This window comes from Temnothorax nylanderi, unplaced genomic scaffold (genome assembly GCF_030848795.1).
Source record: "Temnothorax nylanderi isolate EJ_2023f unplaced genomic scaffold, tnyl_v1.0 TNYL_tig0004_pilon, whole genome shotgun sequence".
Taxonomy (NCBI): domain Eukaryota; kingdom Metazoa; phylum Arthropoda; class Insecta; order Hymenoptera; family Formicidae; genus Temnothorax; species Temnothorax nylanderi.
In genome coordinates, this window is record NW_027249066.1 from 408,915 (window position 1) to 426,351 (window position 17,437).

The 17,437-nt window shown below is 41.4% G+C and overlaps 1 protein-coding gene across 7 annotated transcripts in view; it reads right to left on the minus strand.

The window, feature by feature from the left end:
- LOC139772930 (zwei Ig domain protein zig-8) overlaps nucleotides 1-17,437 on the minus strand; it is a 126,238-nt gene that overhangs the window by 89,658 nt on the left and 19,143 nt on the right. For all 7 annotated transcript variants that reach the window (XM_071707001.1, XM_071706990.1, XM_071707017.1 and 4 more), the window contains one exon: nucleotides 1,181-1,322. In XM_071707001.1, the coding sequence (XP_071563102.1) occupies nucleotides 1,181-1,259 (79 nt within the window). In that variant the 5' untranslated portion in view covers nucleotides 1,260-1,322. The remainder of the gene's footprint in view (nucleotides 1-1,180; nucleotides 1,323-17,437) is intronic.

Here is a 17,437-nt window from a genome sequence, read left to right on the forward strand (position 1 = left end):
TGTATCAGTTCTAGCAACGTACTAACGTAGCGTGCAAAGGACCTTCCCCCTCCCCTGCCCGCTTACGCCAATCTAACAAGTTGAATTCTCTCGCTGCAGAAAGACACCTTGGAAAAGGAATGAGGCAAACGGACTTCTAATAACCGCTAGAAAGACGAAGCACATAATCTCCGCGGGAGGGATAAGCCCGGTTACTATGGTCAGGATTTCGTTTTAGATACGTTTGCAAGCACGGATTATGTCTCGACACATCAGAAAGTTTGTGAAAGAAACTGTCGCGCGTGAATCCACATGAATCTTGGAGGAATAACGGACAAAGGAAGTCACAGTTGAAAACTCTTCAATTGCAATATTATTAAATATTATTAAATATATCCTAGAATAGGTGTATCGAATAGAAATAGGGACACTATCATTGAAATTAGCTTGAAAACGCATATTTTTTACGTATTGAATTTTTTAAATAAAAATAAAAAAATAAACGTCTGTCGACGAATTCTCAAGCCGCCTTGTTGTAATATATTTTCGCGTTACACAAAGACAGCGAGCAGTCGCGCCCAGATCCAATACGCTTCGAAAGTGCCCTATATTATTTCTGTCAAAGGAAAACAGACTTCCGTACCGTTCGGGAAGTATCGTGACCAATTGCACGATTCTCATAGTTCTTCCTTCCCTTCAATTTCAGCATTTCATCCAAACGTTGTAAGAGCCGCCTCGAATCTAAAAGTACGTCGGATCGACCGCGGTTTGTCGCTTGGTACGGCGTCAAATTTATGGAAGCCGTCTGCGCTCGTGGATTTATGAGAATCCAATGCCTTAATTGGAAAATTATAGGACAAGGTCTGGGTACCGATCGTTCAGCTCATAGCTCGTTATTCAGTATAATCTGATTTTCTCCTTTCCAACAACTGCCTGAACACTTTTTCACTGACAACAAAGACTAGCTTTTCCGCGAGCAAGCCAGAAAAAAAAAACAAATAATGGTACAAAAATTTCGTTCACGTATACAGCAAATCCGCTTTTCATACTTTCATACTTTCTTTTTTAATTTTTAATCCTGTTAGTTTTATATACGTGGCATTAAACACAAGGTAGAAACATTATCTGTTTCACGATAAAGATTACGAGGTTGTTTTCCCATTACAACATCATATGAATATTATAGCATTTTATAATTTACCTAACGTGTTGACAGTGCATAGAAAATATATCTGGTGAACCAAGATGGAGGCCACCACGGCCGAAAGACGACTCAACATCGTAGTCGATCCTCAACTCATATCTATTCCCAAAGTTGCATACGCGGCAGCACTATTGTTTATCTGCAAACACAAGAAACAAATATTCATTTAATTTACGATCCTTATTCACTTATTCTAGCAAAAAGATTTTATATTGTGAAACAGGTAAAAGTAATGAACGTGTGCAGCAAGTTCAGCTGAATTAATCGTTAGCCGAATTAATCAACACTAATGTTATGAATACAAAAACGCCAACGTGTAAAATGACAACCAATCACAATGTGTTATAATTAACAAGACACAAAGTGAAATCATCAAACAACATTAAATAGCGATTTGCTTGAACACCGGATGTTGCTATCAAATCAAATGGATCCCTTCGGATATCTCAGAGCCAACTTCCTATTTTCTCTAAAAGCTTCCGCTTTACTCGCGGTACGCAGAACATTTCGCAATAGAGAAATCACTGCCATATGTATGCAGCGTATACGCAGAGTATGGAGAATCGCATCTTTTCGAGAATAAGCTACAAATACATGAAAGCTACAATATATGAAATCTCAGACGTACCGCATAAAAATTGAAATTCTAGAAAAACCGCAGTAGGATAATTAAAGTGGAGCATATGTAAATTTTTAATTGCGACAGTAAATACGAAAGTCGGGCAAATTTGAAAAATCAACGTGGACACTTTAAACAGAGAACACGAAAATCAGAACGTTGGATGAAATCCTAATTTAATCCGAAGATATGCGCTGTAAATTATACATTCGCGTGCATTATTATTTATAGCATCATAAATGCATCGCAATGCATAAAAATTACATTGTTTACATTTTCTTGTTAATTCGTAGAATTTTATTTAAAAACGGGCAATTTAAGATAATCTAACGATGCCTGTACATCGCGTTATTTGTTACATGAACATTATGATACATTGAAATATATCGTATAATATATATACTTGTGTTTTTTGTTAAATATAAGTATTTTACATATAAAACCCTATTAAATTCGAATAGTTTCTTAAAGAATCGTGTCGGTACTACTCTATCGAAAATTTACTAACAAGAAGTTAGCCCTCGACAGTGATACGGTCCCTACGACGCGATCTTTTCAAATACGTCGTGATCGAGTTACGCTGAAGAAGCTTGAACCCGTTCAATGAGGGGAGCAAGATCGCCATGGCCGAGACGACTATGAAGACGCGCGGATCCCGAACACAAAGTGAATCAACCGGTCGCTCGAAGTCAAACAGAAGATTGTTACCGCGAAATTTCGCGTGATTCAATTTGGCCGGAAGTTCGGGGGGTGGAAAACACGGTTGCGCGGCCCGACCGACAGTTCCGCGTGAGAGCGAGGGAGCGCCGAGCGTTGGTTTGCTCTAACGAATCTATCGACAAGTTTGGGATTTCTACAAGCCCCGCGGCACCTCTTTCACCGGCTGTCACTTTCCACGTGCAGCGTGTATCCTCTCTTTCGATTCGCCACTCGCTGAAAAAGGACAGGGGCTTTTATATCCTCTACGATCCTCGTCTTCCGTGCTCGCGGAACTAAGAAGGGACAAGCAATTTTCAGTTTTCCTGAAACCCGGTAACCCGGAGGACCTGTCGCTTATTCGCGAGTTTCAAATTATTTCACCATCTGGCGCAGGTGCCGGCACCGGTAACGAGTTGCGGCGCCGCGGCGCCGCGCTCGCGCCAGCAAATAAAAGTCTCCCGTATCTAACTGTTCGTCGTTGTTTGTACTAGACAAACTGCGAACTACGTACGCGAATCAACGGTACGAAAAGCGAGTCGGAGAGACGGCTGTGGGGGATTCAGTGGCCGGAAAAACGAAGGTAAACGCTGCCGCGTCGTTGAAAAGCGGGTTAGCCGCGTCAGCGAATGACCGGATAGGAATTATTTTTGGTAATTCAACAACGGTGTTTTGCCAACATGAAAACATTTTCGATTTATTTTCGTCACGCGCTTTTATTTTTCACTCGGTTATCAATAAGCCCCTGAAAAATCGCGTTTCCACATGTCGGTTCGAAAATTCGATCGCGGTCGATTCGATGCCGATACGAACCCTGTTCCAGAGTCCTTGTCCGCAAACCGATAAACAAATCCACGCCTAGGCCGCGAGGTTTGCACAAATAGTATGGTGTGACGCGTACTTTATGGTTGTGTAGAACATGCCCTCGGTACGTTGTAACGTACTTGTTCCGCGCGCTTGTTACCGGTAACTAATGTTCTACCCGCCCATTCGATAGTGCGATCCGGCCGATTGGCAGGGCAGGGGAAGACCCGCTGGACCAGAAAGAGATCGAGCGATTGAGCAAATTACGACACGTAGATTGCGAGCACCAACCGGAGCTAGAAGTGATCAGTATACTATCGCGGCATCGGTAGACGAAATGAACGGAGCACGAGGATCAAATTTTCTCGTTTTGCAGTCGGCAACTGAACGTACGTGCAATCGAAACGATCGCCAGCCGATCAGACTGCACCCGAAAAACACGCTGTAAACACATCATGGTTCTATTTATCCGTATTCCAGAAGTTTCTTTCTCGCGCGCTGATATATATATATATTTTTTTTTCGTATCACGATATCGAAACGTAAAAACACAGAACCACGGGAATTTCAGTAATAGTAGGCAGCGCAGTGATAAGCTTTCCACATCGCGACAAGAGAGAATGTTTCATCATGTTTGACTTTCCCTCTCTCGGATAACTTTCTCGCTGTAATATGCCGTTGATTACAATGAAGGTGTATAACTTTCGTACTTGTGTCAATGTTACAATTTAATTCCATTAAAGTTCGGAACTTTATTAAGGTATGCAAGTGATCAATCGATCGCGAAAATTATCTAATAACATCGATGTTATGAGGTTAGTTGGGAAACAAGAGTTTGATGAGCGCTTCCTTAGATCATCCTAAACTAGGAGTAAACCTCCTGCGTGTTTTCAATGCAATTTATACCGCGATACTCGTTTGAAAATATAAAATAGAGATTACTTTATGTGCACTGACACATATACATATAAAAATCAAAAAAATCTAGAAAAAATTTTACGCGACGCCCAACCGCACTTCTCTTGCGAGTGGCCGTTCCTTTATCGTTACTCTGCCATACTCGAGGCGATCGATTTTGACAATACGACATTCCGCAATCGCAACTTCAGCCAATGTTTGCTCAATAAACTTCCCAAAAGCCAACGGACCAACCTAGCCCGTTGGCCCTGAATGTAGAGGTTATTAATCGTGAGAGTTGCGGCAGCACGATTTAAACCGATAGGTTTAGACGAGAACCAGATTTAAATTGCCTTATAAAAGTACAAAGCATAAAAAAATGGAATGGTATATCACTGTTTTAAAATAGAGTAAAACATTGGCGCTCAATACGTCCAGTATGTACACTTCATACCCCGTATGCGGAAATGAATTTCATTTTAAAGTCAAACTTTGTCTCATTAATATTATATACTTCATTTCCAGCTATTTTATTCGTGTCAGAAGTTGTATTCTTGTATCGCGATAAGTTCCGATGAAGAAAAGAAGGGAACGTGTCAGATCGATAGAGAGTTTGAGGGCAGATCCGGATCTGGGTAAAAAGTTGCATCGGGTCACGACGCGTTGTTTGTCGATGACGCTTTGATGTCCGATGACAACAATGAAGTAGTTGTGGCTACAATGGACCACCCTATGATAAAGGTGGAACAGCTGCGTGTCGTGGTCGGACAACACGGCCGTGTCACGTAGAACGCGACCGTACTCGTGCCAACGTGGGCATAAGGTAGACTGCATAAATTTGTGTCAAAAAAAATCTCCGTGGAGGAGAGAGTATCGCTGAGAGAAATTTTCATTTTACTGCGCGCGAGCTTCGCGTATCGCCTAAGAAATAGTGACAGCTACAATTTGATTGCGTTTAAATGTATTGATACGACTTTACTCCCCGTTGGGTACGACGCTCATGCGAATTTATGGCGGCACTTTCCTTCGCGAACTTTTACAATGATCGTTCCTAACGCGACTTTGACGATACATTACAATATACGATAACGCGTAACAGTATAGAATCAACAAAATGCGCAACGCATGTACTGCGCTATCGCAATACGCTATCACTGGGCGCATTGCAAACGCGGTCTTTTCTCCATTTGGCTGCCGACCATCGCGTTTCAAATGCACGAACTGCGCTCCAGCTCGACAAATGCCCGTTACCGCAGCTATACCATAAAGGCATCCTAACGACAGTTTGATGGAACAAAATAAAATTTTTATATCCCCTTCGCCAGTTACACGTGCCTCACATTAAAATTTTATTAAGATTACTACGTATAACGAAATATATAACGAAGTGATAATGTAAGCCGTATTGTAAGCTATGCTCTCCGGATTTTCCGCGGGGATATGACTGATCCGCACAGTCATTTGGGCTTAGCAAACCCATGGACCCGAGCTCAACACACCACGGACACTCAACTAAATATTACATATATATATATATATAGACACACACACATCCATATACACGCGTATTTATGAGTGATATATAGTGAGTGATGAAGTGAAAAGAAGAAATATGGAAAAGTAGAAATGAAGGATTACTTGGATAACTTAGTAGAAGAAAGATAATTAAAGTCCTAGATGTATTCGTATTAAAAAACTTTATTGAGTTGGAAAACTACAAAAACTCGAAGAGAAGAACGCTCTCGGTAAAAAAAATGTTTTTAATGGAAATCCACGGGAGTATCATGCTGACATTTTTATGCACGTTGTCAATTTAGAGCGCAGTTTATTACGCGTACAAAAGCGCGGCTAAACGGTAGCGTAAGCTCTTCGAATAGAGGAGATAGCTTAAATTCATCAAACGCACCATTGAGCCGGCAGCAGCTCAGCAAGGAGCCTTCACAACCGTTCCTCGCGCTCCTCTAATACCAAAGTGGAATTGTCAATTCACAATTCCATTGATGCGTCCGCGTGCGCATATCCCGCCGGCGCGGCGCCCCTTTAACACCGATCTGTTAACGGCCACGGTAACAATTACCGTTTCGATTATCTCCGTCGCGTTATCTCTCGCGATATAGGTCAACGATCCGCTTTGCGATGAGAAGAATTAGGATTCGTAAAATGACGTCGTTGCCCTGTCGATTCCCCACCGCTCACTCATAATGATTAATGTCGTATCCCTTTAACTAGCGAAATTTTAATTAACCGCATCTCGCGACGTTTCCTGGAAAATTTCGCACGCATAATGTAATCTTGCAAACTCACGCTGAAAGTTCGATTCATCGGCTCCTTTGAGACAGCGCGTCTACACGCCTTGTTATTATGCATCTGCATCCCTAATATGTGGTCTCCCTATGCACAATGCGTCAGCCGCGGGTAAACTACACCGGAACAGTACGTGGATACATATATACATCCGTGTATATACGCACTCGCGTATACGTGTATACGTCTGCACGTACAAATACATACACTTGAGCGTTTGTATTCACGCTCTTGTATTCGCCTCTATTAAACTGATGCGCGTGTCGTTCAATTCGTACTTGCGATTACCAGGCTGATCCGCGCTGCGTGTTTGCGATAGAAATGGAGAGACATTCGTTTTAGCCTGCAATCGTTTACACATATTCAGGGACACTGAATTGTCCGATGTCGCGGAAATTTTACGCGACTCGTTCCGTAACGTCGCGTCGCTTCTACGCTACGGTGCGTGTTGATTCTCATACGATCAGTTCGAGATCCAACCTTAATGTGATAATAAATACAGTCTAAAAAAGGAAAGAAAGACCATGTTTTCTAAAGAGAAAATTTTATCGGTCGCTGGCAATGAGAAAATACTTGTCAAAGAGAAAATTATATCGCTGGATCTGGTACGGGGCGAATGTGTTACTCGATTATCGGCTTGCGTGACTGTAATTTTCGACGTTTAATGTTCATAAACGCTGTCCACGCAAAATCGGCCGGTGCAAATGCCAAATAAATATTCTCGACAGTCACGCCCGTACATGTATACGCAAGTATGCGAACGTTGTTAATTTGATTTAGGCTACAATTTAAATCGCCAGTTATATCATGTATGCACGAATAAATATAATGCATGAATAAATGCGATATATCTCCTGACGATGCTTTCTTTCAGTTTGCTCAGTTTGTTCGCGTTATTTCCCGTCGGATACGCGAGTGTTTTTTCTCGTAAATGTACCGGCCAATTGCACGTAGGTTCTGTCCCGACAAGCTTCGACAGAAAATAGATGTATACAGTATCTCTTTGTATCGACAATGCGATGCGACCCTGCTGTTCTCATTTCCATGATGCCGGGACGGAATTGATCAGAATATACGTGTATCAGGAGATACGCCATTGCAAGCCCAAGCTTCCAAGATAATAATAGTCGTTATACAGTTTTTCTTTTCTTTCCTTTCTTGCGATGCACACTGCGTTGACTGCGTATAGCATACATACTGCGAAATATATTCTAATAATGCAGCACATATTGCATAGAGGATAGATGGATATACAATCATCGTCGTATATCACGTATATTGCTTTCAAACGATTGAATTAAAGGAGGAAGCGTGTGCAATTACAAGGAGTCATTAACCGAAACAAGAATGATTATAACCGCTACGCGCGTAGCATTCATAGACGCGGACGTTTAAATACAATGACCACCGTCCGATTACCATACGTTCATTAACGTAACGAAGAAGCGGCGGGTATAGGTATGCACGTTGTTTCGCGCGGAACTACGTAATCGCCACCGAGTTTCCGAATTCTAGAAACCTCCAGTATCCAGTCCTTGATACCGAGTTTCGACTTAGCCGAGCATTTCCCCGGATACTAATGCGATTTCGCATTACGTGTGTAATGGAAGAACCCATTAAGTGATGTGTGTGCCGTAACGCTCGAGAGCGTACACGTTTCGATTTTCTCTGATCGGAGTATCTTTGACATCGCGGATATTCGCAGGCTATTTGCGGATTATTATTTTCACGTGCGAACGTCATGTCCTGTAAATTGCGCGCAAACGTTCGATTAATAGGTTATCCGACGTAAATCGAAGGAAAACGGAGACTCGCGCTCAAAGGTATGCAGATATGGGCCGTAAATTCGTCTCCCAGAAATATTGTTTGGTACATAGACAGCATGACTAATGCACACCCGTGGAGAATCAATAATTTCATTATGTATTCAACGTCGATACATGCTGGCAATAAATCGCTTCCCCGCCGAACTACGGTGAATCTGTAAATCTTGTCCAGGCTTCCATATTCTCTAAGCGTGCAATGCAAAAAGTCACGTCAACAAACGAGTGGAATCAGAAGGCATTACATTGCCATATTTTGTTGTCGTATCACGAAATTCGCCAATTAATCATCGTACCGTCCCGAACGGGTTCGCGATAGTCTGCTCGCTGCGATAACGAACGAATAGAATGAGTAATCATTTCTCTACGCGACGTGCACCCTAGGGATGCTTAAATTTAATAGGTTATCGACATTTTTACTGATTTGGTAGCAACAAGTGTCGATATTACTTTGAAACTGTCGATACTTTGTCGTGTACCTTGCTTGTAATAAAGCAAGAACATACAATAATGACAAATTAGTAAAAGACTCGTAGAAAACGTGCGGAATATTTCATAATTAACATCCCATAAGATCTTGCCAACATTTTTATTCTATAATATATAATCTTCCATGCATTTTATATATCGTAATAATATCTTCCAAGTATAAATATCTATAAGCTAATATTGAAAATAAAATAGCTGAAGAATAATATGGAGACCACATTATTAATCCTTCGATATTATCGGAATACATATCATAATTATCCGTGTACGACATATAAGACTGAACGCGCGCAGCGTTCCATATAATATTCAATGAGAACGAAAAAAGTGCACGAAGAAGTGCCTTTGTAAGTTTACGGATAATACGTGGATGTACGATCCAGCATTCGATATCGTTCAATAAGTGGCCAGGAAAGACAAAGAGATCCCGTCGTATCGCAAAACCACGCGATACACGACGGCGAACGAAACAGCGCGCGGATATTTCTCGCGATTTTGCAAATACGAGATTATATCCGATCCTCGTGCACGTTGATATCAGATAAAATCTATACGAAGCGCGCTTCGCCAATATTTGCAATTGCCAAAATCATAAACAAGCGCAAATGCGAACTGAATGAGATATCAGTGATGCATAATCTTCCCGGATGATTCAAAACGTATGATAATTTCGCGAAGCGATACAAGAAAAATGTTTCAAACATACTAGTAATTTTAATTTCTCGTTATCCAACTTTGAGTAGACGGATTGTCGCAGACAGATGCAGAGTAATAAATGATTGCGCGTACACCAATCTCAGTAGTAATTATTCCATGAAGCAATGAGTTTCTCTCTCTCAGCGATTCCGTCATCCGTAACGGAACTCTACGTAGTAGGAGGCTGACTTAATTAAAGTTCGATAGTACGGCAAACAGGAAAGTCAACCACGGTACTGCTACTTCTCCGCACGGGAGAAATAGGGCGAAACCATAAGACAGCGAATTGGCCTTCGGCAATGTTTTCGAAACTGTATAATGCTTAGACGATACTTTAAACTCGGAACTTCAAACTTTCTACATCAATTTATGTTCGTTACGTGTGTGGCGTAAAGAAATAATAGTATCGTCTACATCGTATCATTTGTGTGTATATAAAAATAAATTACTCATAGTGTCGTTCTTTGCAAAAATCAGTTATTTTACGCGATCTAACGAGCTTCAATATTATTCAGAGATAAGGGTAAAATGTCCGTTTAATTTCCTAGTCGAGGACACTCATGAGAGCGGCGACCCCCCGATAATATCCAAAAGATCACCTAACAAATGACAAAAAGTGAACGTCGTTAACGTTAATTAGTAAGATGTTACTTAGAAATTTAAGTTTCATAATTACACGGTAATGACATCGTGTTATCGACCGCCCGCACGTTGTCGGCGATCTCCTTTAGTTTATAGAGTAAGTTACTGAGGAGACCGATCCCCCATTCTCGCTCCCTTCATACACATATATACACGTACCCGCCTGAATTTCCACGAGACTTAAATTTACGTTTATATCGCGCTATTTTTATGACAATGCAAATGTCAGGCAATGGTAACTCGTAAGACAATGGTCGCTCGTAAGGTGCATCGAATCTCGTAACTGTAAATAGCTGCATCCTGTTGTTACGAGAGGTACTTTATTTTACTGGTTTCGGTCAAATGTTCGACCAAGAACGCTGCTCGTATACGATCTTGTTTTTGAAACAAGTATAATTTCATTACTTCATAGCATAATAGAAATAAGAATAAAAATTCTCGAATATCTATCAAATATCTTACCTAATATCTGTCGAATATCTTTAGAATATTTGTCCAAATATCTTGTGACAAAACGAGGTTCAGTGAAATTGTGAGTTCGTGTCGTATCGTCTGTATTATAACAGGCTCGTTGGTCAAACAGCGAACGTACATTGCCTTCGTTTCCATCGGAACATGCAGAGAGCGGAAGAAGAACTAGGCTAACAAAAAGAAGAAAGGGCAGTTATAGATACGGAATGAGGGATGCAGCAACGCGAATCAGCGACGGTCAGAGAAGGAGACGGAGATAGACAAAAAGCGAAAGGGAGGGAGGGAGGCGAAAGAGTTATGCCTCCGGTATAGATTAGGAATATTTATGGACCAGTAAATCAGATATATCGCGTCCTCTCTTCCGCGTGTCCTCACGCGCGATGCGAATTCTTCCAAAGTAAGTCCTTGCCCGGGAATTTTTTTTCGATTTACCACGGCAGATGACAGAAAAAGATTTAAAAAGGGCGTTGATTATAATAAAATGGCTAATAAAAACTAATGCAGCAGGGAATAGCTGGTAAAACGAGTCACGGCGCGCATCAGCAATCCTATCTCGTAAAATGTCTACGTTCTCTTGAAGCAAGATTTTAATTACGCGCGCAACATCGCGTCCTATCTTCTTTTCTTTTTGCTCGACATTCGACTCGCCCCGCTCTCTTCAGAAAAGTTCTCTCGCTCGCGCGAGCGCGCGCGCGCGTCCTTCTCTCGACTGCAGATTCCTATTTCACAGATAACTTCCATAACGTCACGCGCTACCGTGCCCTTTCTCTCACTTTACTTCGCCCCGCTGTCGCCGAGCGAAGAAAGCGTAGGAATAAACCCGAGATAGGATGAAAAAAATCAACGCGAGAAAAGTACAGGGACAAGGAAGGCGATGGTGCGAGAGAAGAACGAAGAACCATGGAAGAAAAGAAATTTCCATGGCAGGAGAGAGAGAGAGAGGAGAGAGAGAGCAGAGAGAGAAGTAGACGAGCAGGTTGACGAGAGACGAAGCGGCAGAGATACGAGCGAGGAAGAACGCGAGGGAGAAACGAACGGGAAGGGTGGCCCGCTTATTATGTAAAGAGGACATAGCTTTTTTCTCGCGCGTTTCCGTTCGCTTTATTCCCCATTCAAAGGCTCTTTGAATTAATATTGCATTACGCGATAATGCGCGAGCCGACCAGCAACATTCGGCTTATTGCACAGGACGTTGTGCGAAATGTACGATAATAATGGTATGCGCGCTAATTCGCGTGCACACGCGTTACGCGTTAAAGTTAACGCGCCGCGTTCTTGGCCAGACGATGGCTCGCAAGAAACGCCCATGAATTTCTTCTCTCTCGATTTGTATAAAAATTGACTCGTGAACCTCGACTGTATGCAAGAATAATTTTCAAAACATTTTATTTGTACGCCATTTCATCAAGCTATCTGATTCTGTGCCTAGCTAAAAAAAAGAGAACGATGATAAAAGGGAAGTTTAAAGTTTTAGTTGGTTGGCGGAAACGAGAGAGCGTTCGACAGAGAGAGTAGCGCATCGAAACAAACGAGAACTTTTTAAACAATATCATCCGATACGCAATATCCACGCTTGCGGCGAAATCGTATTATCTACATGCGTGTAAGCGTAAGCGAAAAGGCAACAAAACAAAACGCAGGTAAATACGGAATATCCTCATGTGAACTGCCTGGAATTTGAGTACAACGTTACAATTGAAATTCAATCCACACGCTCTTTGCTCCGAAAAGTCATATCCAATGCATAATTAATGCATAATAATCGCTAGAAGTTCCTTACCGGCAACAAAAACATCGTATAATATGAATAGATGTATCCTCGACTTGTCCAAGATTGTTTTTATTTACCGAGATCGCGGATTAGAAGAACGGATCGGAGAGAATTACCGTGAAACGAGGCCACACACACACGAAACGTCGTTCTTATTCGGTTAGAAGCGAAGGGGGAGAAATATGGATACACCCAGCGCGAGTAATACTAGATAAGATCATCACGCACGTTGGCCGATGTGGACGGATATGTCTTGCAAAGGATTTAGTGCGAAACTAATGCGATTGTACCTAATGCGATACAGGATCGATACCGATGGTTTGGTGATTAAACGGAGCGGGTTTCTGTTGAGAAGCGTAGCATCTATCAATCGATTCTCATCGCCCTAAACACGATCCTTCTAATAGTTAATCGACATGCTAGCTTTCGGTACACCGAAAATTCGTACACTTCGAATTTCTCCTTCCGAAGAAAACATTTTCGAGTTACGTGCGTCGAGTAACGATTCAACGTGTACGATTATTCATTTTGATGACGATATTCTTATCTAACGCTCAAATATATGCTCTGCTTTTATCGCATAATAAATTCGTGGCGGTGCCCCCTTACTAGGCTCGGTCTATATTAGCACATCTCGCGAACAGGCATGCGTGTACGTCGCGCGCGCCAGCTTGTTCCAGAACGATTTGTTACATAGCGCCGAGTAATTTCACGTCAGATTCATCGTTCCATCCACAAGAATCGATCTATATGGAAACTAACGGCACTTCAGTTTCAGACGTCCAATCATCGCGCAGGCAACTCACGGCACGACTGGATAATTTTTTCATGCTATGTATATATTGCATATCTATATATATATATATATATATGTAAAGAAGGGGATACGTATCCTTTAAGCTTTTTACTTGGCTATTTTCTCACTGAATTCCCCGAAAAATTATTTTTTTTGTTACCTCAGATCCCGCAAACTCGTGATTACGCTCTCGATTCCGCGATGGAACTTCGGACCAACATTAATCCCAAACGTTTTCGTCGCGTTCGCCGCCATTGTCGTCGTTTGGCACCGACCACCGACGGTACCGGCGTCGGGCAACGTCAAAGAGGACCCTTCTAACGGCCAGCATTCATCGATCTGTTCATTAACGACCTAATTAGCCACATGGCCTGATTACTCAACCTCGAGCCATCAGTTCGAAGTTTGCCGACGAAGCGGCCGCGTGACACGCGATGCTGCTGGCGTCGTTAAGGAACGCGGATGACTAACCCCCGTGAAAAGAAGCGAATCAGTTGATTTGGATCGTCGCCCTGCAGAGACATATATATCATTATCGGGAACGACGCGGACCGTCGGATATTCCAATTATCCCCCTCTCCATTTCTCTCCTTCCGCTGCAGGATATTTCATTATTAGAAAGTCTGTCCGACACTCCGGGTTCTTATCCCTTGGAAAACACTTCGTTATTAGAAACTCTTCTTCCCAGATGTTCGACTAACTTGAAGATTTCCCGCCTACACTCGGGGACATGCAAATTATCTTCCATAGATCGGTATAACTTAGGAAAAGAACTTTGAATCTGGAAAGGCACTAAATCATCTTTAAATCGTAAACCGGATAACGCGATCCTGCCGGGACATCACGATGAAAGCTATGGATAAACATTATGCCCTAAAAGCAGCATTGTAGTCTGTCATTTTCTAAATAAACGTATCGGATTTATTGTACGTTTTAATCTCATATTTGCGACGACATAAAGGAAATCATGTACGAAATAATATCCCTTTAGTATATCCACTGATACAGAAAATGGGCTGTATTTGTACCTCAACAAGGAAATCAATAAAAGTATCGGAAAAACATTGTACCGATAACGTCGTGCGTTGCTTACAAACGCCCTTTCTCCGAGTTTTCTTATATCCGACAATTTTACATCGACCGAAAGCAACTGCATGTATTTCTCATGAATACGGGCCTCCCCATGGGGCTATTAATACCACTCGTAGACTCCCTCAACAGCTTCAACTATGTGTATCCTTAAATTTTAATATTGATAACATTTTCATAAAAATTTCATAGAGTATATTTACGAGTGTCCTTCGTTCGCCCTCGCTTTTCAAACATTTCGTGATTATTCGCTTTTAAAGAGAACGGTTTATAATTTCACGGCAAACACTTCCGCCGCAATTTCAACATGCTGAATTTACAGGTCAATTTTGCGGATGAACTAACTCCATTTATCGCGTCTTGGGAATATGGAATATGAGCTGACTGGAATGTAATTTACCTATCGTATGAACGTACGGTAAATCGTAATCAGCATCGATAATGCGCAGCGATACCGTTATTTTTAAAGCCGTCATTCCGCGCTTTTGCGCTAGAAGATACGAAAATCCGCGGCCAAATGGAGACGCTAATTGCACAGCGATGTTAATTTATTATGATGTAACTACTATCGGATGCTCGTCGCTGCGCCACGAGATACGGCACGAAAGCTTTTACCAGAAAACGCTCCGCTTGCAACATTGGTTTCCAGCGAATCGATTCACGCGAGCCGCAAGTACTTTGTCAGATCGATAATACTATTACACGATTACGCTTTCTCTAGGTTAAAAAAAAAATCTGATTTAATTTTCTTATACGCACGTACAAGCTAGCAACCGCAACGTATATACGGTGACCGAAATGGAAAGCAAATATCTTTCACATATTTAACTTTACGCGATTAAAATTGCTTTTCAACCAACTTTTGAAATTCCACAGAAAGAATTGCGCGCTGGTAAATACGTCAAGCTTTAATCGTCGAGCTGGGGAAAAAGTTAAAAGGATATAAATGATCCTAATCGAGCGAAAAGCGCATATTAATCGAGTAATCTGGGAAATATGACTTTTTATTTTTATCTCTCAGCATATTTATAGGTCAATGATGAAACGATATTTACAACGTTTTTCCCTCGTGTCCCAATATGAACCTCGCCCCCACGGTTTTCGCAGGCAAAATATTACTGCCGCGGAAGCACGCTCGTAAATATTAGTTTTATATATCGAACCGTTCGTCGAAACGCACGAAAACTAGAAAATTTCCGCCCTACCTATATCGCAATTTTCGAAGGCTATCAAATAATTGGCCCATTGTAAGCTGCGGCAATAAACATTGATGCTCTTCGATTTATCGCCTTAAATATTAAAGCCACAAAACTTTCTCGTCTCTCCGTTGTGGTGTGTGTTACTCGTCTATACAGACGAGCTAAACTGGTTATAAGTAATCGCGTTTGTTATAAGATACTTCTGTGAAGTTAGCCCAACTTGTTTAAAATTAAAAAGAAATTATTAGAACTTCGGATGCTTTCCCCCAAGAGTTCAAAGAACCAAAAATTGACTCCGTTATATTTTCCGGAGTTAATTTTTTGGAGATTCTTTGGGCAGACTCTTTCAAAAAAAAAAAACTTCTTTAAAACTATTCGAAATCCTAGAATTCGACAAAGAATTGCAGTTTTTAATGAAGAGTGTCATTAAAGAGAGAAGAGAGAAAAGTTAAACTCCCGGTTTTTCAAGTAGTGCTTTCATAGCTTTAAACACAGAACTTTTTCTAAAATCAATAGAGAAGTTCAGGACTGTTGGCGAGGTGTTTCTTTTTTTTTTAATTTTGAAAAAAGCAGGGCTAACTTCGCAAAATTCTACGAGAGTGCTGATTCGATTACATCGAGCCGCGACAAAAATGACGTATTTTGCGCCAAGCGCTCCCAGAATTAGTAAAGCGAGGTACATATCGAACTCGATCGAGGCGGATCCATAATTTCTCGGGATCGGAAAATAATTTATAGCCCGACCCGGTGCTACGAATAAAAAATGGAGGGAGAGATTCGGACTGCTGATGGGCTGCGATGCCCGCGGACGGACATATTCCGATAAGATCTCAAATGGCCATCATTTCGCGCGGAGGCTTTCTTCTCGTCCTTGCGTTAGAGGTACTTCTCCGCTGATGCGGCTCTCGCAAATTGAATTAATGATGCCAATTCGCCACGTATCATCTCGCAAGCCGTTTTTCGTTTACGTTCGCGATAACGATCGTAACGTTTCTCTATTACTGAAATGATCCCGCATTCACCTATATAGGCTTCTATTAGCGCGATTGCCGTTGTTAAAATCATTGTTAAAATCATCGTTCTTCTTATTAGCATAATTTGGGGAATGTATACAATTTCATGCGCGTAAAATATGCACATATATTACGATATGCAAATCGTTTAATAATTTTGCATTGTGTAATAAGGGTAATATAACGTAGGATATGTGAAACATTATATACTTTATAAAAATATAATAAACATAATACGACGTGGGAAATACGACATGAAATATCGTATATTTTCTACCGTATGAACGAGATATTCGTATCGAAAAAAATCGTAGTGAATAATATACGTGTGCTGGCTGCACGATTGCGCTATATATTCCGAATGAACGTTATGATGTGCGAGCTGCTCTATGAGATCTAACGCAACATTATTTCACGTAAAACGTTTTAGCAGATATAGGATATATATCCGTATACGCGTTGCAAAAAGAATTAAAAGCCAAAAAAAATCTGTCAGGGTTGGCAGCATTTTAATTAGTTGGATGTGGCATACGGTCCCACGCGGTGTTGTAACGGAAAAAAAATGCGTGATATTTGATACATTACGGAGGAACGTGTGTAACTAAATCTCCATTTTACAAAACAACCTCATGAAGCATTACGACAGCTGTTTCGAAGCTGCCGCAGTGATTCGCGTCGCAGCAATTTTTTTCTGAAATTAATTAAGCGGCCCAGTGACTGCATAGGAATAAGCCCATATGTTATTTACGCAATCCGGCAATTTCGTAATTAGGATGCATATGCACCCGAACATCGCGAAAGCTAATAGCAGGAATAAGCTACGCAAAAATTATAATAAAGAATTGGAGATGTATTGCTTTGTCTTAGCCGAATGTACCGCGCGCGCTGTCTCGCCCGAATATCCAAAATGTTCTGTTAGCAAATTTACCCATGCTCTTTCTTTTC